This window comes from Emys orbicularis, chromosome 3 (assembly GCF_028017835.1).
Source record: "Emys orbicularis isolate rEmyOrb1 chromosome 3, rEmyOrb1.hap1, whole genome shotgun sequence".
NCBI lineage: Eukaryota > Metazoa > Chordata > Testudines > Emydidae > Emys > Emys orbicularis.
Window position 1 is genome coordinate 151,657,119 of NC_088685.1, and position 21,278 is coordinate 151,678,396.

The 21,278-nt window shown below is 54.8% G+C and overlaps 1 protein-coding gene across 1 annotated transcript; it reads right to left on the reverse strand.

The window, feature by feature from the left end:
- Positions 1-15,305: 15,305 nt before the first annotated feature.
- On the reverse strand, positions 15,306-15,754 carry LOC135876276 (ferritin light chain-like). Its single transcript, XM_065401471.1, is given in 3 exon segments — positions 15,306-15,557; positions 15,560-15,655; positions 15,658-15,754. Coding segments are annotated over 3 exon segments (408 nt in total). The 3' UTR covers positions 15,306-15,342.
- Between the last annotated feature and the right edge of the window lie 5,524 nt (positions 15,755-21,278).

Sequence of the window (21,278 nt, forward strand, 5' to 3'; positions counted from 1 at the left end):
AGCTAAATGAAAATATAAGAGCAGCCCCGCCCCCTCCCCCGCCAGTCCCTTGGGAAACACCAGCAGCTCCCGGGGGGCCTGCCACATCCCTCGCACCGCTCAGAGCAGCACTGCTTGTGTTCTGCAGGCTAGGGGGTAGCAATGGGCCCAGGCCCCCTGTGCGGAGAGGCTGGCTGGTGGGAGAGTTTGAGTACAGCATTTTGGGGGGCTGTCTGGAGGGAGGGATGTGGTCCAGATGGCAGGAGAAAAGGAGTCTGGCTGCAGCACTGGGGATGGATGGGAGGCAGGGTTTCTGGGAGGCAGCAGAGGAGGCTGTAGGGATGGAGAGAAGAGCCCTGCTTTGGTGACCGCGTCTGGAGCGCAGGATGGCGGGCAGCTGTCAGACCCTGCCCACACCAAACAACTGCCATCTCGGTACCAGCAAAGCAGGGGGAACGTGTGGGGCCTGGCTCCCTCCCAGCCTCCCAACACACTCCATTATCCAAACTATAGTCAGAAAACCCCCTCCCCAAGAATGACTATCTCACATTCTTCCTGCTCGGGGGGCTGTGGACTCAGTTGTCACTGCCCCGCCTTTCCCCTCCCCACCCCAGCACAGCGCTGCTATGGTCTGCCAGCAGCTGCTGCCCAGGAGAATTCCCCCTATCAGCTCTCAAGAAAGGCTTGGATCTCAAAGAGAAGCCTCCCTCTCCTCCCAGGAGACACAACCCCTGAGACGGTCTGGGGAATCTTGCCAAGCTTCCCTGCTAGGGGACTGGCAGCATGGAGCTGAGCAACCCCTGTGCCAGTCTCCAGTGGAGGTTGGGCTTGCTGGTGGGGATTCATCCCGCTGGATGTCTCCCCTGCACAACAAGAAGAACTCTGCTCAGGCCAGTCAACTGCCCACAGGACCTGAGGACTGGAGCAGGCCCTTGCTCATCCCATGCCACAAATCCCAGAATTCCCCACTTGCCACGCTCCCACATCTCGCCTGCCCATGTGCAGGGAGCAGAGCTGTATAGAGTCTTGCTACATGATTTCTGACAGGCAAGGGCTGGGGCCACTGAAGAGCCAGCAGGTTCTCACTCCCCTGTATGCACGCTACCTTGGCCTTCCTTCCCCACCTCAAGCCAGCTTCCCCCAGCCCTGTAGGGTCAGTGACACCACCTGCCATCTGCTTTGTGTCTAATCTCCTGAAGTGCCTCCTATTGGGGTCTGATGCAGATCATTCATCTTGTCGCTTTGTTGTTCCCTCCACTAATGGCATCTCCCTTCTGCTTTCTGTGTCTATCACCACTGTTTCTGCAAAGGCAATGGTATCAGGGGCAAAGGTCAATGTTTTGGACTAGCCAGCCTCCTCCACACCTTCCTTGCCTGATCCCTGAGTCCAGCTCCTGCTTTGTCTGTACAGATTGTACTCACTCTACTTGCATGAGTCTAGGCTGCTATGTCCACTCCCAGCCGGAGAGGTTCCTTTGGGGGTTAGTGGCAGTCTGGTATCTGGAGTCAATGAGAGCAGCTCAGGCTATGATCTGTTCCTTTCCAATGTGCTGAATTCTGCAGCACTGGCCCTTTAAGTGTGCCTTCTTAGAGGCTGCAGGCCAGGAACCTTCTCCCTGGGGAGCATTTCTCACTGTCCCTTGGGCCTGCTGTTTCTGCACATGGCTTGTGGGCTGTGACCTCACCCTTATCTGGCAGGAAGAGGGGTTGGGCTGTGGGCAGTCCAGTTCTCTTGGAATTTTGGATTCTTTCCTGTGGTTGGGGTTACATCTGTCCTGCCCCAGCCACCCTCACTCCCAAAGGAAGCTGCTCCCAGCAGCAGGCATAGGAATGGGCACATTGCTCTGGGGACAGCCATCTGCTCTGATGGACAAGGGACGTTCTCTCCAGACCTGTCGATGTGTCACTGCACAGGCATTCCCATCAGATTGGCCACAACATGTGCTGTTATATGGAGTGAGATGCTCAGACTTCCATCTCTCGCTGGAGCGCTGCAGATTCACACCAGGGCCCTCCCTGCCCTGTCCTAGCACCTTCCATCTGAGGCTCTCAAGGCACTTTGAAAACATGGGTGAATTCTGCCTCCCACTCTCCTGGAGGCAGGGAAGTATCGTTTTCCCTATGGTACAGATGGAGAAACCAAGGCACAGAGAGGTCAGTGACTTGCTCAAGGTCACACAGTGAGTCAGTGACAGAGCTGGGAACAGAACCCAGGACAGGCATCCTAACCTATAGCCCCTCTGCTCTAACTCTACCAGAACGGGAACCCTGGAGTCCTGATTCCTACTCCTCTGCTCCATCCTCTAGCTCATGTTCCCTTCATCATCACATTCGTATGCACTTGGGTGAATTTACCGCTCTGAATAGGAAAGGTATGAACACTGCCACACCAAACCCTGAGAAACAACAAGAGCCCCAGGCCCTAAATACACCCCAAAGTGTGTGTGTAGGGAGATAGGGGACACCTGACACCTACATTCCTGCTACTCAGAATCCTCCACACATGACACCCGGACTTGCTGAAGTGGGGACAACTGTGCTGGGACCCAGAGAGGATCCTGAGCTCAAGGGGAATTAACTGCAGGGGCAGCTGGTGAAACTCCAGCCTTTTTTCATGCCAAAGCCCATGGTCCTAAAGAAGGAGGGGGAAGAAATACAGGCAGTGGCTGGTGCAGAAAGAGCATTGTCTCTCTCTGGCAAGGATCCCAGCCTTTCGAGCAGCCTATGGCCCCTGCACTCCTCACCCCAGCATAGGTAGGGTCAATGTAACCCTGGGCAGAGATAGATCCATGGAGTGGCAGTGAGCACAGCACATCCCCAGTAGGAGGCACTCACAATACCTAAGGCAGTGCCAAACCCTCCCCCAGCAGAAGAGCAGGGACAATCTGGGGCAGCCTGTGCTTTTTGGTCTGTGCACAGAGAAGGGGTCATTCTCTAGGCTGCACGGCCCTATTCTCCAGAGGTGAGGAAGGGGAGATGTCATCAAGCAGTGCAACTATTTGTACGTGGGGAGAAGGTGAGGGAGCAATATAGATGTACGGAGTCAAATGACAGGCCCACTAGGGCGGGGGTTAGAGCAGGAGGCTGGGAGTCAGGACTCCATTCCCAGCATGGCTGAGGAAAAGCAGGAGACTAGGAGGCAAGGGAGTTGTGTTCTGTTCCCAGCTTTGTCAGTGGCTCACCGTGTGACCTTGAGCAATGCCCTTCCTTGCTGTTTGCCCCCTTGTAAAATGAGGGTAATGATCCTGACCTCCCTGATAGGGGAAGGGGGCTCGGAGGGTGGTTTGGCAAATGTTTAACTGCTCCAGATCCTTGGAGCAAAGCAGCTATAATCAGGCAAAGCGTTATTAACATTATTACTAGTCCCAGCAGCTTGGCAAACAAACCCTGCCCCACTTCATCTGATCTCTGGTATTTGGCAAGCCCCTTTCATGGGGGTCTCTGAGCAACCTGGGCCTTCCACTGGAGCAAGGTACAAGCAAGTTATTTCTGCTAGTCCCTGCCCTTATTACCTTTCGGGCTTGACACTCATAGCCTGACAATAAACAGATTTCTACAAATTGTATTCGCGAAAGTCCCTTTGTTCCATAGGGCCTCTCCCCGCTCTGTGTGTATCTCTATAGGTTGGGTAACCTGCATACACAATACAACTAGGAATGTACTGAAATATTTTTGCTCTTGGCTGGAGCCTCTCATTCTCCCATCATGACGTGGAAACCCTCAGCACAGCCATGCAGGGTGTTAGTTCACTCCCGCTCAGGCAGGGCTTGCAGTGTGCTTTGGCACAGGGAGATGCAGGCTGTCTGGCAAGATCTCTGGCTGCTTCCATCCACGCAACACCTTGCATGGATTGGCATCGACAATCTTTTACTCCTTCTGTAAGCCAGTCCACCTTGGTCTGACGCTAATCGATGAAGCTGCAAAACTCCTCTGTACGATAGGGGAATATTCTTACATTGTGCTGATGGGGAAACTGAGGCACAGAGGGGGCAGTGACTTGTCCAAGGTCAGCACTGTAAGTCAGTAATAGAACCCAGGAGTCCTGACTCCCAGTCAAGTGCTGTAACCACTGCCTCTCCCATACAAGGTGAAAATCTCCCAGCTGGGAGAGTATAAACCCTAAATGGCTTCATTTGCTGCATGTTCTGGGCCGAAGGTTGCTCCCACTACACTCATGCAACCCTGCTGACACCAGTGGGGAGGAGGGTTGGCGGTGGGCAAATACTGGTATTAGGGGTGTACAACATGGCATGCCAGAGGGCAGAGGTGTGTGTGTGTGTGTGTGTGTGTGAGACGGAGAGAGAAAGCAAGCGAGTTCATTCCAGGCCTAGGACACAGGAAGCCTGGCAGGCCCAGGAACGTCTAGTAGGCAAGTTCCAGGAGGGTTACGTCACTGCTGACCCTTGCAGCTCTCATGCCTGTGACAGAGCTGTTGAGTGACTGTTTCTGCTTTAGGAGCAGAATGTCTCCGTGCTGGGGCTGGGCCAGCCCCCTCATCCCAGTGTTCATCTCTAGCTCCCCGTGAGAAAGCTGCAGGGCTGGGAAAGGTCATGGCAGCTGAGCTCACTGCAGTGGCTTTCCGCTGGGATCGTCTGGGCAATGGATGGGCCGCCTCAGGACGGGCTGGAAAGAAAGGCGAGGCGTGCTTTCGGTCTCAGCGCCCCTGGCCCCCTGCAGCATTTTGAAATGAGCTGACAAGCTCCAATCTTTACACTGCCCATTCCCACCCGCTTCGTGACTCCCCAGTCCAATGCCTAGTCCAGTGCGTTCCCAGGCTCTGAGTATGTTAGCCCCACCCTGGGCACCTGGGCAGGCACTGTGTGGCTCAGGACAGAGAGGCAGCTGGAGCCAGGGCATTCTTTCAGTGGAGGCAAGTGGGGGTGGGCTTGTCTGGGAGGAGGAGGAGGAGGAGTTGGGGAGATGGCAGGGCTCAGCTGCGGGGATGAAGGCAAACGAGATCCTAGGCACAATGGGCAGAGGGACAGAGAAATGAGTGCTGGGAGTAAATAAGGCCCTAGTGAGACTCCACCTGGAATGCTGTGGGAGGGCTGGGCCTACCTCACCAGGGAGGATTACTCTGGAGAAGGGGCAGAGGAGGGCACCAAAGCTGATGCTGGCCCTGAAGGGTTTGGAGGAAAGGTTGGGGGGCAGCGGTTTGGGATTCTGCCTGGAGAGGAGACGATTCTGCAGGGAGATTTGAGGTTTGCACAGTTCTCAAAGGGATCAAGTGAGTCAATTGAGAGAAACCATCCCCCAGGGGAGGGAATGTGACCTGAACCTCAGCAGTCACCTCCTCAGAGGGGAATGAGCAGACTGGGCCAGTTAGCAGGGTAGGCAGTTAGAACGGGGTGTATGAAAGAGTATGAGGCAGCTTAATCTGCATCTTGGACAGGAAGGACCGAGTGGGGCAATGGAAGGTGGGATTCTGGTAAATGTGAAGAGTCGGACTGAACAGGTGCTAGTTAGGGGCTAGAACTGGGGGATCTCAGTGCCAGAGAGAATGCCACTGAGACACAGGGCTCTTTTCGCCAGGCTCTATGGCCCCTGCTTTATTGTTCTCATCAGCCCATGTGTAAATCTGTATGTATGTGTCGGTATGAAAGCTCAGCGCTGTGGGGCTAGGACTTCTCAGAGCTTCTCCCTCAGTCCCTATATGGGTGTATAGCTAGAACCTGACCCTTAGATTCATAGATTCCAAGCAGGGGTGCTGGAGCAATTCTTATAGTGGGAGTGCTGAGAGCCATTGAACCAAACTGTAAACCCTGTATACGCTGGAAGCCAGGGGGTGCAGCAGCACACCTAGTTCCAGCACCTACGATTCCAAGGCCAGAAGAGACCATTGTGATCATCTGGCCTGACCTCCTGTATAACACATAGAACTACCCCCAAAATAATTCCCAGAGCTGATCTTTAAGAGAAACATCCAAACTTGATTTAAAAATTGCCAGTGATGGAGAATCCACCATGACCTTTGGTACATTGTTCCAGCGGCTAATTACTCTGTGTCAAAATTTTACATCTGAATTTGTCTAGCTTCAGCATCCAGCCGTTGGATTGTGTTGTACCTTTCTCTGCTAGATTGAAGAGCCCATTATTAACTATTTGTTCCACATGTAGATGCTTATAGATTGTGATTGAGTCACTCCTTAACCTTCTCTTTGCTAAACTAAATAGATTAAGCTTGTGGAGTCTATCACTATAAGGTAGGGTTACCATACGTCCGGATTTTCCCGGACACGTCCGGCTTTTTGGTCCTCAAATCCCCGTCCGGGATCCCTGCCCCAGTCCCCTGCTTACCTTAGAGCGGCTCCGGCAGGCTGCGAGCTGCAGGCAGGTTCCCCCACCGCCCCGGCGGCTGCTGCTCCCCCCAGACATCTCAGCTCTGTGCAGCTGAAGAGCCAAGCTGCCCCAGCGCTACCGGCTTCACGGTTTGCTGGGCAGCCCCCAGACCCTGAGCCCCCGGCTGGGCACTTCCCCTCCCGGGCTCCGGCTGCGCTGGGGAAGCGCCCGGCCGGGGGTGCAGGGTCTGGAGGTCTGGGGGCTGCCCGGCAAACCGTTAAGCCGGTAGCGCTCGGGCAGCTGATTCGCGTGGCTGGGAGGGAGGAGGGGGAATGCGGGGCGCTCAGGGGAGGGGGCGGAGTTGGGGCGGGGACTTTGGGGAAGGGGCGGGGAAGGGGCGGAGTTGGGGCAGGAAGGGGCAGGGCCAGGGCCCCGTGGAGTGTCCTCTTTTTTTAATGTTTAAATATGGTAACCCCAGGGCCGGCTCTAGGCACCAGCAAAACAAGCTGGTGCTTGGGGTGGCACATTTTTAGGGGCGGCATGGCCGGTGCCAGAATGCCGCCCCTAAAAATGTGCCTCGGCCGCCCTAGCTCACCTCCGCTGCTGCTGCCGCTCGCGCGCCACGGTGCGCAAAACAGCTGATTCGCGCGCCGCTACTCGCCCTCCCTCCCAGGCTCTCAAGCCTGGGAGGGAGGGGGAGCAGCGGCGCGCGAATCAGCTGTTTCGCGCGCCGCGGCCGCTCGGGGTCTCCCCCTCCCTCCCAGGCTCTCAAACCTGGGAGGGAGGGGGAGACCCCGAGCGGCCGCGGCGCGCGAAACAGCTGATTCGCGCGCCGCTGCTCCCCCTCCCTCCCAGGCTTGAGAGCCTGGGAGGGAGGGGGAGACTCAAAGTGGCCACGGCGGGGGCGCCGCTTCTCCCCCTCCCTCCCTCCCTCCCTCCTAGGCTTGAGAGCCTGGGGGGAGGAGGCAGGGCTGGGGATTTGGGGAAGGGGTGGAGTTGAGGCGAGGCCGGGGGTGGGGTAATTAAAAAACGGGGGGGGGGGCGGCCAAAATTGTTTTTGCTTTGGGCGGCAAAAATCCTAGAGCCGGCCCTGGGTAACCCTACTATAAGGCATGTTTTATAATCCTTTCATCATTCTCACGACTCTTCTCTGAACCTTCTCCAATTTATCAACATCCTTCTTGAACTGTAGGCACGAGAACTGGACACAATATTCCAGCAGCAGTTGCACAAGTGCCAAATACAGAGGTAAAATAACCTCTCTACACCTATTCAAGATTCCTGTTTCTGCATCCCAGGATCGCATTAGCTCTTTGGCCACAGTGTCACATTGGGAGCTCCTGTTTAGCTGATTATCCACCATGATCCCCCAATCTTTTTCAGAGTCACTGGTTAGAGCAGTGTTTTTCAACCACTGTTCCGCGGCACACTAGTGTGCCGCGAGATGTTGCCTGGTGTGCCGTGGGAAAAAAATATTAAACCATGCTTGAATGTTGGAACTGGTTACTAAAATTTTTGAATCCCACCACTGATGTTAAGGACTATAAATAGCTCAGAATATCAGCTTTGTGTTCAGCCAAACAGGCCCAGGTTGCACACTGAATAAAGTATTTTATAATTTTTCATATTTCTGTTTACTTACTATTTCATAATAAAGTAATTATAAAATACTTTCTTTGTGTTTATTTGATTCCTATTCAAGAGAATTACTTTATATATAGTCAATATAGGCACAGAGTTAAATTTTTTAACATTTTCTAATGGTGGTGTGCCTCGTGATTTTTTTCATTAAACAAGTGTGCCTTTGCCCAAAAAAAGGTTGAAAAACACTGGGTTAGAGTATAGAGTCCTCCATCCTGTAAGAATGTCCTACATTCTTTGTTCCCAGATGTATACATTTACATTTAACCATATTAAAATGCATATTGCTTGTTTGTGCTCAGTTTATCAAGTGATCTTGATTACTCTGTATCAGTGACCTGTCCTCTGCACTAATCCTCTGCCCCAATTTTTGTGTCATCTGTAAACTTTATCAGTGATGATTTTATGTTTTCTTCCAGGTAATCGATAAAGACGTTAAATAGCATAGGGCCAAGAACTGATCCCTGCAGGACTCGACTGGAAACAGACTGCTTGATGACGATTCCCTGTTTACAGTTACATTTGATGACCCGCCAGTTTTTAATCCATTTAATATGTGCCATGCTAATTTTATATCATGATAGTTTTTTAATCAACACGCCATGCGGCACCAAGTCAAACACTTTACAGAAGTCTACGTCTATTATGTGAGCACTATTACTTTTATCAACCAAACTTTTAATCTCAGCAAAAAAAGATATCAACTTAGTTTGACCAGCTCTATTTTCCGTAAACCCATGTTGATTTGCTTTAATTACATTACCCTCCTTAAGGTTGTTATTAATAGAGTCCCATATCAGCCACTCCATTATCTTGCTCGGGGTCAATGTAAGGCTGACAGGTCTATAATTACTCAGGTCATCCTGTGTACCCTTTTTAAAAATTGGCACAACATTAGCTTTCTTCCAGTCTTCCCCAGTGCTCCAAGACTTATTGAAAATCAACGTTAACAGGCCAGCAAGCTCCTCAGTCAGTTCTTTGAAAATCTTGGATGCAAGTTATCCAGCTGATTTAAAAATGTATAACTTGAATAGCTTCTGTTTAACATCCTCCAGAGATACAAGTGGAGTGGGAAGAGTGTTATCATCACCATATGATGAGACTGCATCACCTGTTTTTCCCCAGTCATAGAACAGAAATATTTATTGAATACCTGTGCCTTTTCTGCATTATTTTTGATAATTTTACCATTTCCATCTAGCAATGGACCAATTCTTTGCCAGGATTCTTTTTGTTCCTAATATATTTTAAAAACTTCTTCTTTTGCCCTTAAGTCTGCTGGCCATAGATTTCTCCTTGTATCCCTTGGCTTCCCTTATCAATTTTATACAATTTCTAACTTCTGATTTATATTCATTATATTGTGGCTTTTGGGGCATCTAGTAAGGTGTTCTTAAACGATTCCCAATGATTATTCATGTTTTGGAGACAGCAAGAAAGAAAAAGCCTCATGTTTCCACATAGCAATTTGCATGAGTGCAATAGTGTTCTTACCTGACACTAGAATGTAAGTGGCATCAATACCCAAAAGTAGCACTCCCCACTATGATCTACATGGCACCAATACCCATCGCTAGCATCCAAGTGGATGGAAATTGCTCAGGACCCCAGATCCTGTGGCACATTTTGCATGAATGGGCAGGTCTGCAGGGGGAACTAAATTTGGAACACAGGTTCTCATCCTCAGCTTGGTCCTTCACTCCCCTGGTTGATGGCCGCATGGAGACTGAGCACCTTGAAATGCTTAAAAAGGACCCAATCTGGCCAGTGCTTGGAACAGGGTTGTTGGGCTGTAGCTCTCTTGGGCCAGAGTGAAAGGTTGGATTTTTGAGGGGTAGGGGTATAACAAAGGGAGAATGGGAGAACACCGAGCAAGGCCCCTTTTCTCCCAAAGTATAAATATCTTCCCTATTGGACAGCCAGCGGGAACCAAAATAAAGTAGGTAGCACTGGCTAAGGTTCCCAGAGTTTTCATGCAGGACACCCTTAGGTTACAGCAGAGCTCGCAAACAGCTGCCAGGTGGCCTTAGAAACTATAGTTACTACACCCTCGGAGGGCCAGCCTCATAGCCTCTGGAGCCCCCAATGACACCAAATTACAGTGCCTCTTATGGGCTATGGTCAACTTGCTCCTAACACCCCTAAAGATTACTTCTGCTGCTGAGTCCTCCATTCCTTCTGAGAGCTATGGACCAGCCCTGAATGCCAGTGGCTATGTCCCCCCACTCCCCATGCCCACTTTCTCCAGGCTGAAGCACAAGTGCCTGTGTTATTTGGATATATTACTCTCCCCAGGGGAAGCAGCAGACAGTGAGGAGCAGGGTGTGGGTGACAGGGCAGCAGTTGCTGTGGGGGGTTGGCTGTATTTTTAACTCAGCCGCCTGTTTGGGGTTTCAATAGGGCCTTGTACTGAAACAGAACCCTGCACTGCTGCTGCTGCCAAACTGTGTTATTGTGCAGGACAGATGTTGTTAATGCAATTCCCTCCTTCTGCCCCCAGCGCTAACCGCCCTGCATGTGCCGGGAGCCAGCACGACCATCCCGACAGATGGGGTCATGGGGTCGAGCACTATCACTTACACCGAGCATGTGCCTTCCCCCCCCTCCTCCCCGCCCCGAAGCGAGAGTTTAAAGGGGCAGCTGGTGAGGAGGGGAATTTTTGTTGTTTCTCATTGCTGGGGACATTATTTCTGTTTGTGCTGGAGACAGGTCAGGTTGTCAGGGGGAGCTGGGGCAGTGAAGGCTCCTCTTTGGGGAAAGATCCAGGGACGTTCCCTGAGCAATCCCGGAGAAGGAAGGATCCCAACAACTGTAAGAGCCATTTGGGTTATATGGGTCCTCTCTTAGGGCTAATTTCCATTTGGAATCTGTGCTGGGGCCCCAGAGCTCAAGGGTGCATCCCAAGACAGGGTTGATCCATGGGGGCACCTTTCTCCCTCAGCAGCATTTGGCACCCTTGTTCCATGGGACACTCAGAAGCTGCGGGCTAGGGCTGTTTGTTTGGGGGGCAGGGTCACATTTCTCTGCTACAATAACCTCGCCCTGGTCTAATCATGAAGAGGTGCAGTTTGGAGCTGGGCATTTTCATTGCTCTGAGAACGGGGATGCAAGCAGACAGTGCGCGCCAGAGCGGGGGAGGACAAAGATGGGGACAGGAGACAGTTAAGATCAAGACTGCTGGCAGTGAGCTATTAAAGAAGCCATTGCTCTGTATAAAATTCAACCCTTGGACTGAATCCTTCCTTGGGTTACTCCACAGGCTGTGATAGGGCTACTCAAGATAGCAAAGTGTTTGCTGGAGCAGGCCCACAAATCTACCCATGCCTCCTTGGCTGCATGAAAGGGGGACTATTTTACCATGAGTATTTTTCTTGTCTTCCTAGATTTTTCCCAGGTACAGGCCATCTTGAGTGTGAGAGCTGCCCAAGGGGAAAACTGTTGCTGAGCTTGTGGTAAGAAGGCTGAGTGTAATATACACAGTCCAAGGCAGAGCTACTGTTAGCTGAGCTCCTCTTGCTGGTGGTGTAGGGTTGGATCCTCCAGCTTCTCTTGGGCAGGCACTAGCATGTATCCCAATTCATAAATATAGAGGGTGCTTTACTAAGCTGGCATGTTCCCTGCTATTCATAACAGATAGTGAGACTTGCCTGAGGCTGCGCACCTCCAATATGCAGCTTTCAGTCACAGGTGACCACTTTTAAAGGCAGCCTCAGGAAGGATGGTCCAGGGGCTGGGATACTGGCCAAGGACTAAGGAGACATAGGTTCAGTTCCCACAGACTTCCTGTGTGTTCTTCAACTTTAGTCTCTCTGTTCCCCATTTATAATGTGGGGATGATAGCTCTGCCCCACAGGGTGTTGTGAGGATCAATACACTAAAGATTGTGACGTGCTCAAAACCTATGGTGATGGAGGCCACAGAAATATATCAGATGGCTGGACAAAGAGCCAGTCCTACTAGGTAGCTTTTCCTAGTTCCCCATGGACAGATTTCCCCATGCATTGCATTAGAAAATCTATTGTCACCTCTGCCACTATGCGGCATGCTGTGGCCTTGGGAAATTTCACTGGGGCAGCAAGAATAGAACTCTTGCTGTAAGAGCCCAGGCACCTACTACTAGACCTAACGATTTCCCATGAGCTGCTGGCAGTATGGGGCCTATGACTCACAGCAGAACAGTTCTGAGTCCACCCCCTAGATCTGGCTCACACTGGCACTCAGGAGTTTGCTACCCTATTTTATAACACAGGCACCTGACCAGAGTATCCCCTTGCTGAGACCTCAGCCCCTGCAGAGGTGAGGCTGAGCCCCGCTAGGGTGCTGCTGCTGCCAAGGAGCCAGGGCCAGGCGGCGGGCAGTTCCCGGGGGGCGCGGGGGGAAGGCGCCTGGCTGGGGCAAGGGGCCAGCAGAGGTGGTGGTCCTGGCCCTGCAGAGCGGACGGGAGCCGGAGGGCTGGCCCAGCAGCGCCCCCCCCCCCACCCCGTTGCCATGGCGCCCGGAGAAGTTTCCTTGCCGAGGGCCGCTCCGCCGCCCATCCCGGTGGAATTCAATTGCATCATCGCCTCCGGCGCTCAGTTGCCTGGACAACGCCGGGCACATTCGGAGATGATGTTCCTTCCCCGGCCCCAGTCCGCGCGCTGCGCCAGGGGGCAGCAGAGAGCCGCGGGGCAGGGCGGCGCGCGGGCCGCAGTTGGGATCCCGGCCCCTACCGCGCGGCGGGCTGCAGTGCCGGGCAGCGCCCCGGGCCCCCGCTACAGCCCCGGGGAACGGGGCTGGAAGTGAGCTCGGGAGCCGCATGACCTCATGCTCAGGAATTGCCTGCCGGACGGGCTGGGCCCGCGCGGGGGAGAGGGAGCCGGGCCGAGGGAGGGGGACGGACGCCGCGGGGCTGGATCCCCGCTGCGGGCGGGCAGGATGCACCGCCCGCCCGGGCTGCTGACCCCACTGTGCGTCTGCCCCGCAGAGCCCGGCCCGGCGCCCTGAGCGCAGCATGCCCGCCCCGCTGCTCCTGCTGCCGCTGCTGCGCACCCTCCTCGCCCGCCTGCTGCTCCTGGCTCGCAAGCGCCTCCTGCCGCTGCTCCGGCGCCTGGGGGCCCGCTTGGGCTCTCGGGAGTCCCGCGAGGCGGTGCTCACCTGCCTGCTCTGCATCCTCAACCTGCGCAAGAAGGCAGACGACTGAGACCTCGAGCCTCCCCCGGCGCTGGGGGGACAGCGCCGTGCACCCAGCCAGGGAGGGGGAGCGAAGTCTGCCAGCAGAGGAGAGAGAGCACCCTGCGCTTGCTCTGGCCAGCCCAGGGGAGAACACGGAGCCCACCGAGGGGGGAGGAGAGACCCCAGCAGCCAGCCTGGGAGTGGGGGAAGGTCTCTCAACACCCTGCGGGAGACAGGCCTGCCCCCTGGGAGCAGACTCATCACTCCCCATCTCAGCTCTGCAGAGCTGCCCCGTTTCCAGCCTTTTTCTGGGAGGATCATTTTCATCATCTTGGTCTGAAGATGGGATCCATCCCCCCCCTCACCTCCCTTCTTCTCTCCCGCTCTTCAGCTCCGGTTTTCTGACAGCCCCTCTGGAAGGGGATCCCTCCCCTTTGGCCCCCCCAAGGGGCCTGGGATGGTTATTTTGTGACTTTTGCCTTTCGGAACGGTTGGAAGCCCTACGTTTTGGGCCATTTCAAAGGAGGCTGGACAGAGGCCTGGGGAGTGATCTGGCCCTGGGCCCTGGGGGACGGACTAGACTGCACCAACTGGGGCTTCTCTATCTCTGTTTCTGGAGGCGGAGTTCAGCTGAAATCCTGTGTCGTTTCCTTGCCTCGAGGTTTGCAGGCTGCTGGCTGGATCCTTCTCTGCCTCACCTCTCCTTTGGCAGCCGCGGGTGGGGAGTTTGGGGTTGTGATATCCCCCACAATCTCCTGGGGACTCCACAAGGCTGATGTTTGGGGGAGGATGTCCGGCAGCACGGCGAGGAAAATCCAGCCCTTCACCATCAGCACCAAGCTCTCCCTGCCCAAGTGCACGGTGGACTTCCCTGGGGACTCCTGCCCTGATGACACCATGGCTGGCCTGGATAACCGTGCCCTGCGCCAGAACCTCAATGAGTGTGTCCCCCTGTACTTGGCTCGGGCCCAGTCCAGCCCTGTGCCCACTGGAGGTGGGTTCCGGAGCACCAGCCCAACTGAGGAGGGCATCACCGATGAGGACCAGCTCAACCGCAACTCACTAGCCCGCTCCATTAAGAAGATCACGCTATCTAACTGGCATGGGGAGCCTGGCCCAGGCAAGGAAGGGGTGTCTAAGGGCCCAGTCCGGACCAGCTGTGAGAGGAATCACAACAACAACAACAGCAGACCAGGGAAGGCTCAGTTCAAGGTAAGGACTCCTTGTACCCCGGCCCCAGGACCCTGCATAGACACGGTCCTTTGCTGTGCTCTGTTGCTCTGCATTCTGCCTCTCTGTTACATCAGGGCTAGATCTGTCCCCCGCCCCCCCAATCCTCAGCTATGGGAGTCTCCATGTCTGCTGCTCTCTTTCCTTCCCAGTGAGAGGAGATAGCACAGGCAATGTGTGGAGGGAGACAAACATGGGTCTCTCTCGGGGAAGGACGTCCCTTCTTGTAAAGGGCCTCTGGAGCTCGGTTGCTTCTCTGTTTGTCCTGTTATTGAAGACCAGTAGGAGCACCAACCACATGAGCCTGTAGAGGCAACATTACCCCCACCCCCAGGGAGAAGAAACCCACAGTGAGGGCGAGGGGGAGTTTGGAGACAAGAAGATGAGCATGCCTTTGGGGATACATCTGCATTCAAGTGCTCCTGAGGGCTCCTCTCTCTGAATCACTGTGGTAATCCCCACACCTCTCCTTTGGGGCCCTCACAGCATTTGGGGGGGGGGGGGGCAGTATCATTATCCCCCTTTTACAGATGGAGAAGCTGAGGCTCAGAGGGGAAGGTCTCTTCCAGGGATCACACATTATGTCAGAGTCAGGAACAGAACCCAGGAGTCCTGACAGCCAGTCACCTGTGCTCTAACCACTCGAACACACGCCTCTTCTAATTGCTTGATGCTTGAGCTCAGAAGACCCCCTTGGTGGCCTAAGGCTGGTGTTGGGAGAAAGCAGCTGAGATCTCAAGTAGAAACTCCCCATGATTTAACCCCAAAACAGCGGCTTTCATAGTGGGGCAAGACTGGGAAGAGAGCAGAGTACGTGATCGCCAAACCTCTGAGCTTCAGTGCCAGTAAAGGCCAGACAGCCTCACGCAAGCCTCTGGTGTGCTCAGCACACAGGCAGATCTTTTTTTTTGGCTAATGCCAAGCTTTTATTCAATGCCAGTTACAGACTTTGGAGGGGGCAGGTCACCCCGTGATCGGCAGGCCGGGGGGGGGGAGGGGGCTCCGGCTGGGCTGGGCTGGGCAGCAGGATTTAAAGGGCCGGCACCGCGGGCAGCTCGGGGCTCAGCTGCTGTCGCCCAGGGTGAGCCGGTCGAAGAGATACTCGCCCAGCCCCGCCTTGGGCGCCCCCACACGCCGCAGGTTGGTCACGTGGTTGCCCAGCTTCTTGAGGAGCTTCACCTCCTCGTCCAGGTAGTGGGTCTCCAGGAAATCGCACATGTGTGGGTCTGCGTGGCTCGTGGCCACCTTGTGCAGGTCCAGCAGTGCCTGGTTGACGTTTTCTCCAGCTTCAGGGCGAAGTCCATGGTGGCCTCCCCATTCCCCCACTCGTCCTGCTCCGGTTTCTGGATGGCCTGCAGGAGGATGCGGCCCCCCGGTGGTTCTGGAAACCCAGCAGCCACTCAGCCTGTTCCCACTTCTCGCTAGGCAGCTTGATAGCAGTCCCCAGCTCGGGCAATGAAAGGGGGATTCTCATAGAGCCTTTGCCTCCTCTTTTTTGGGTGGGGAGGGGACGTGCAATAATTGCTTTTTCCCCCCCTGTTATTTGGGACTCGGGAGATTGAGTGAGTGGGTCAGCCCCCACAGAAGGGGGCGGGAAGGGAGGGGAGGCCTGCGAAATAGGGCTTTGTGAGAGAGGGAAGGACAGAGGGCTGACAGGGCGTCAGGACATGTTAGAAGGAATACAGTGCGCTGGAGTGGAAGCTGGGTTAGAAGAGAAGGAACTATAATATCCAGACAGGGTGAGTGGGGCTGGAAGAGAGAGAGAACAACATTTTAGTACACACTCATTCTTGGCCTGCAGCCCCCACTGCTATCCCAGCCCTGGGCTCTGTCCGTGCCCTTTACTCCTGGCCTGCGGTCCCCTCTCCCTACTATTCCAGTCCTTGGCTCCCCACGCACAGTTCTGCTGATGCGCCTCACTCCTGGCCTGCAGCCCCGCTGTTATTCCCATCCTGGACTTCCGACACACAGCTCTTTCAATGCCCTTTGATCCTGAATTGTAGCCCCCTGGCCCCTCCCATCTCTCCCCGCTGTTCCAGCCCTCATGCGTGCAAACGGATATGCCAAATTAACATTGTGGTTTGTGATGCAGAGAAGCATCTTCTGGAGGGTAAACTGAGGCCACTAAGCTCATTTCACTTGAGTGAAATCAGGATTGATGTCCAGGTTCTCAGTGGTGACCCACTAACACATTACCTCACTGCACTATCTCATTAGACCCCAAGGAAGAGTCCTCTAAGATGACTCTGAATCCTCAGCCAAGAACATGTGTGTGCGTGTGCACACGCGCGTCTCCCTGGCATTGAGCCCTATGGGGTCTGTGCTGGTTCCTCCTCCGGGTGGCTCTGGTTTACATGGTAGTGGCTGGCAGTGAAAGTCCCAGCCAGTCAGGGGCACCAGCCTCTCATTTGCAGCCTCCAGTCCCCAAAGCAAGGCGAGGCCTAACTTAGTTCTTCATTTCACGTGCACTCCGGAGCTGTCTGCTGGAGGGGGTGGGGCTGGGCAAGCGCGCAGCAGTTCGGCAGGAAGGATGAGGTCATCGCATGCTGACAGCCCTGTTTTCCTGAAGCTGGTGGATTGTGAGGCACAGTGTGTATAACGTGCCTGTGTCACCTGCAGGCTTATCTCCCATTGCTGAGCGCTGGGTGGGGAAGGGCCGAGCAGGCCACAATGGGCGTGGGGACAGGACTGCCCATGAGTGGTTCCCAGGATACTGTGCCTGGCACAGCAGCAGCCGCTTAGTGTCTCTAACCACCTGCCGTTCCACAAACAGGATAGACGCTAATGTACATATGTGTCCGTCACCTCTGGGGGGGGGATCAGACCTGTGGGTATTGGCTGGGCAGGGAGGGCCCTGCTCCCTGTGAGATCTGCTCATCCCACAGCTGCTAGGATGGTTCTGTCTGGGAGTGTTCAGCTCAATTAGACTTTTCTGCTGTTTCTGATCATCCATTGCCGCCTCATGTCCCCTTTCCTGCTCAGGGTGGGCTGCCTCCTCCAGTGAAGATGAGGTAGATAGTGCTGCTGCAGGGCTGCTTGAGCCTGCCAGAGGCAGTACAGGGTGTGCGTGTAGCGTAGGTGCCAGGGAAATGGTAGCGAGAGGACTCCCAGGGTGTGTCAGCTACAGCGATTCCTGGGACGTTTGCTGCTGCCTGACACTTACAGCATATAGCTAGAGCCCTGCAAATCTGCGCATAGCCGCATATCTGCAGATATCCGAATCTGCTCACGCAGATTTCCGTGGACCATGTTTGCAGATCAGATGCAGATACAGATTCTGTATCCGCACAGGGCTCTCTATATAGCCATCCCGACAGGGCCAAGCCAGGATGACTGCAGCAGTGGCACTATAGGCTGGGGAGGGAATGGGTTCAGAGCCCAAGTGGGAACATCTACACAGCTGTTTTTAGCTCTGTGAGCCTGAGTCTCTAGACCTGGGCTCTGAGACTCACTGCCACGGGGTTTGTTTTGAAGCATAGACATACCCATGGGGTCCAGACCTGCATGCCTCACTCCCATGAGGAGCCCCATTGAAGCCTATTCCTGTGAGGGAAGGTGGTGAGCAAGACTTGGCCTAGAATGGCTTTCGCAGGGAAGGAGTATTGTCTGTTGGTTAGAGCAGGTGTGACCAGGAATCCTGGGTTCTATTCCCCGTTCTGCCACAAATGTGTTGTGTACCCTTGGGCAAGTCTTTCCTCTTCCCTGTTTGTAAAATGGGGCTAACGGTATTGACCCACCTCCGAGGGGGCTGTGTGAGGCGGAGCTAATGTTTGCAGAGTGCTTTGAGCCCCTCGGATGGCAGGAGCTCAGGACGTGGGCGGTGTTATGGTGCTGTGATTCCCAAAGGGACGATATGAAAGATAGGGAGTGACTAGCACATACCCCAAGGACTCTCTCTGCACAGTAAGCGAGCCCCTGTTACTGGCTTCTCTTCCAGCTGTTGTCCCCTGTACTATAAGAGCAGAAGTGACTCCAGATGTTAAAGATGACCCGTCTCTCTGCCAGACGGGAGCATTGCAAGCATCCAGTATCCTAGCAGTCCTGGGTATACTTCCCAGCCTGCTCTGAAACACAGTCCACACACTGCAGAGTCCAACCAATCCCACAGCCCTCTCTTTCTGGCTCTATTAACAGTAACAAGGTAACAACATGGGCCAGCTCAGCCCACACCCTAGATCTTCTCTCCCCAAACAGGTGGGGTGCTGAGCCACCTGCCTCAGAGAGGCAGCCAAGCCCACTTAACCCTTTCCTAGCAGGATCAACAGCCGCTAACAGGAGGGTGGTGGGGGTTCAGGCAAACACAGGCAGCATGTCACTGTGACCTTCAGGGGGTCTACACCTGAAAGCCCCTATCCAAGGAGCCCAGGCTTTGGCTGCTCGGCGAAGAGGTCTCCAGACCTCTCTTGGTGAGTGGGTGAGACTCAGCCCTTACAGACTGCTGCTTCTCCACCTCTAGGTCTTTCTCAGAAAGGAAGTGGATGTGGAGGAAGAAAAGCAGGAGGCCAGGAGCCCCCATGCTGGTGATTTCTGCTCTCCGGTGGACAAAGGTCCTCCCTTCCATATGGTAGGTCCCTGGTTCTCTTGATTTATAAGGGCCTGTGTGGGTCTTGTACTGGGGTGGGATATTCTGGGCTGGTTTGGTGCTGTGTGAATGTGGTCTGCAGGGGACATTTCCTGAGCACAAGGGTAGCTGGGAAAAGTGAGATCCCTCCTCCCAGGCCTGCGGTTGTGATGAAAAGCCAGTGGAACAGGGGCTAACGAAGCCTCTCATTTAGGGGCCTCATGGCAAACCTGGCCCAATGGGGCAACATGCTTGCCAGCTCTCGGGTTTGAGGCCGAGTTTTGTACATAGGCCAATCCCTATAACTGAGCGAGCTTGTCATGTCTGTAAAGCAGGCCCAGCGGGCTCAGCTGTGAGCCGCCTCCGTCCAGGGCAGGGCAGGAGGGTGCATCAGATCCTGCTCTGAAAAGTGCATGACTGGTGCAGACACATCCTGGGCTTCCAGCCATTTGAATGGCCTAGTGTGGGGAGGGCTGCAGCAGCAAAGGGAACGGGCTGAGCGTTTAAACAGGAAGGTGAGGGGGGCTGGAGAGTCCAGGGATGGATACCTGAAAGGAAGCACCATCCCACCCCTCCCTCCTCAGGCTTCCATTCCTCATTGGCCTCCCTTTGCCCTGCTTCTGGTCTCCTGGGGAAGCAGTAACAGTGTTAGCAGAGTCTGTGCTGGCTGTAGCCCTGTCGCTGAGCGTCCCCGCGCACAAATGTTGCTGCTGCTTATTTAAGCAAGGCTGCATGAAGGTACCATGGGCTGTGCCCAGGGCCCCGGCTCCTGGAGTCGCATGACAGCATCAGAATCTCTTTCCAGGGTTTTTTTAAAACTATTTTTCTAGCCCTCGGGGTTGTGCAGAAAAGCTGGAAAAACGTGGCCCACGTGTAACGAGCGCAGTGAGATCTGCCAAGAGCCTGAAACGAGTGCTCTGAGGGGGGTACGCTGCGGCTGCCCCATCTGTATCCGGTAACTCCGCTGCTCCAGGTCATCCCCACTGTCTGACACCATCCCAGCAGAACACTCTGTGTGTTGGGGAGACCCTCATTGCTAGGGTGGTGTTGCAAATTCCCCCTCCCCCAAGTCCTCTGCTACAGTGGCTGAGGGCAGAATCTTCCCTTCCCAGGGATGGATCCCAGTCCACCTGAAGACAGGGAGCAGTGATTCAGGGAGGGTGGGGCTTCCCACCAGCCCAGCCTAGGGCTCTGGTACAGGTGACCCAAGTGGGGTTGGGGCCAGGTGCAGAGCCATGCATGCCCATGGCATGGTGACCCCCATAGGGGGCGTGTCTAGGGCCCTGGATTGCCTTAGTCCAGCCCTGATGTAAGGGCAGGTTTGGTAAGAGGGCTAGGTGAGGGTCGCAGGTTTGTTGAAGGAGGCAGTGAGCAGAGTGCCTGCTGGCTTGGTTTGGGGTTGTATGGGGGAGGGGTTTGTCCACCCAATGTGGATCAAGCCTCATTTTCCAGCTGTTTTATTATTTCCCCGGGTCCTGTTGCTGGAGCTCCGAGCTTGAGTCTCCTGTGGACAGTGCTGGCTGTCATACCACTCCTGCCTTCTCTCGCCAAAGCGCTGGGGTGATGGCCAGGATGTCTGGTCCCCCATTCAAACAGAATTTGAGCCCCCAGAGGCTGTTGGAGGCTTCCTGGGAGCAGAATGGGGCACCCCACAATGAGGGACAGGAGAGCCCCTTGGCACTGGCCATAGAGCAATAAGGTCCTGGGCCCAAGGGACCCGGGACATGGAAGTCTGGCCAGAGTTCTTCAGCCAGTGTGTGCCACAGGCTGCATGGCTGCTGCTGTGTTCTAGGGAGAGGCTGCTGCTGTAACCTGGCTGCGTCCTGGTTTGGCCTTGACCCCTTGGCAGGGGGTGTATGTCCTTTACATGAACCAATCTCCAGATTTTTCTTGCCTTCTGCAGCAGGGCTGCTCAGGAGGCCTGGCTCAGCAAGCAGTCCCGCTGGGGTTGGGGGGAATTGTCCTGCAAGAATACAGCTGTTGATAAGCTGCCCAACTCACCACCCACAGTGCAGCCTTTTTCCACCTCTCCCTACTCCGTGCCAAGTGCTGCGCCTTGATCTTCCCCTTCCCAACCTGATCCACCAGGCCCTACGTTCCCTCCTCAGGGTGCGCACACAACCCTCACTATTAAAACCATGGCACATCACACTCTACTGACTGGCCACTGCCTGATCCCTGTCCTTGTGCCTCCTGTGCCCGGACTGTAAGATCTGTGGGGCATGCCCGTAGCTGGTACAATGCCAGGTTTCTCGGTCTGCTCCGTCTCCCAGGAGAGGCTGGCACTGAGCTCCCTCCATGCAGCAGGACATGAGATCCTCACAACCCCGGCCCTCCGCAGGGGTTTGTGCAGCTGGACCTTGGGCTGAGCTTGGAGGAAGGCCAGTTCCGTCTCTGGCTGACCTTAGCTGTCGCCCCCGTTGGAGCTGGATCCCGG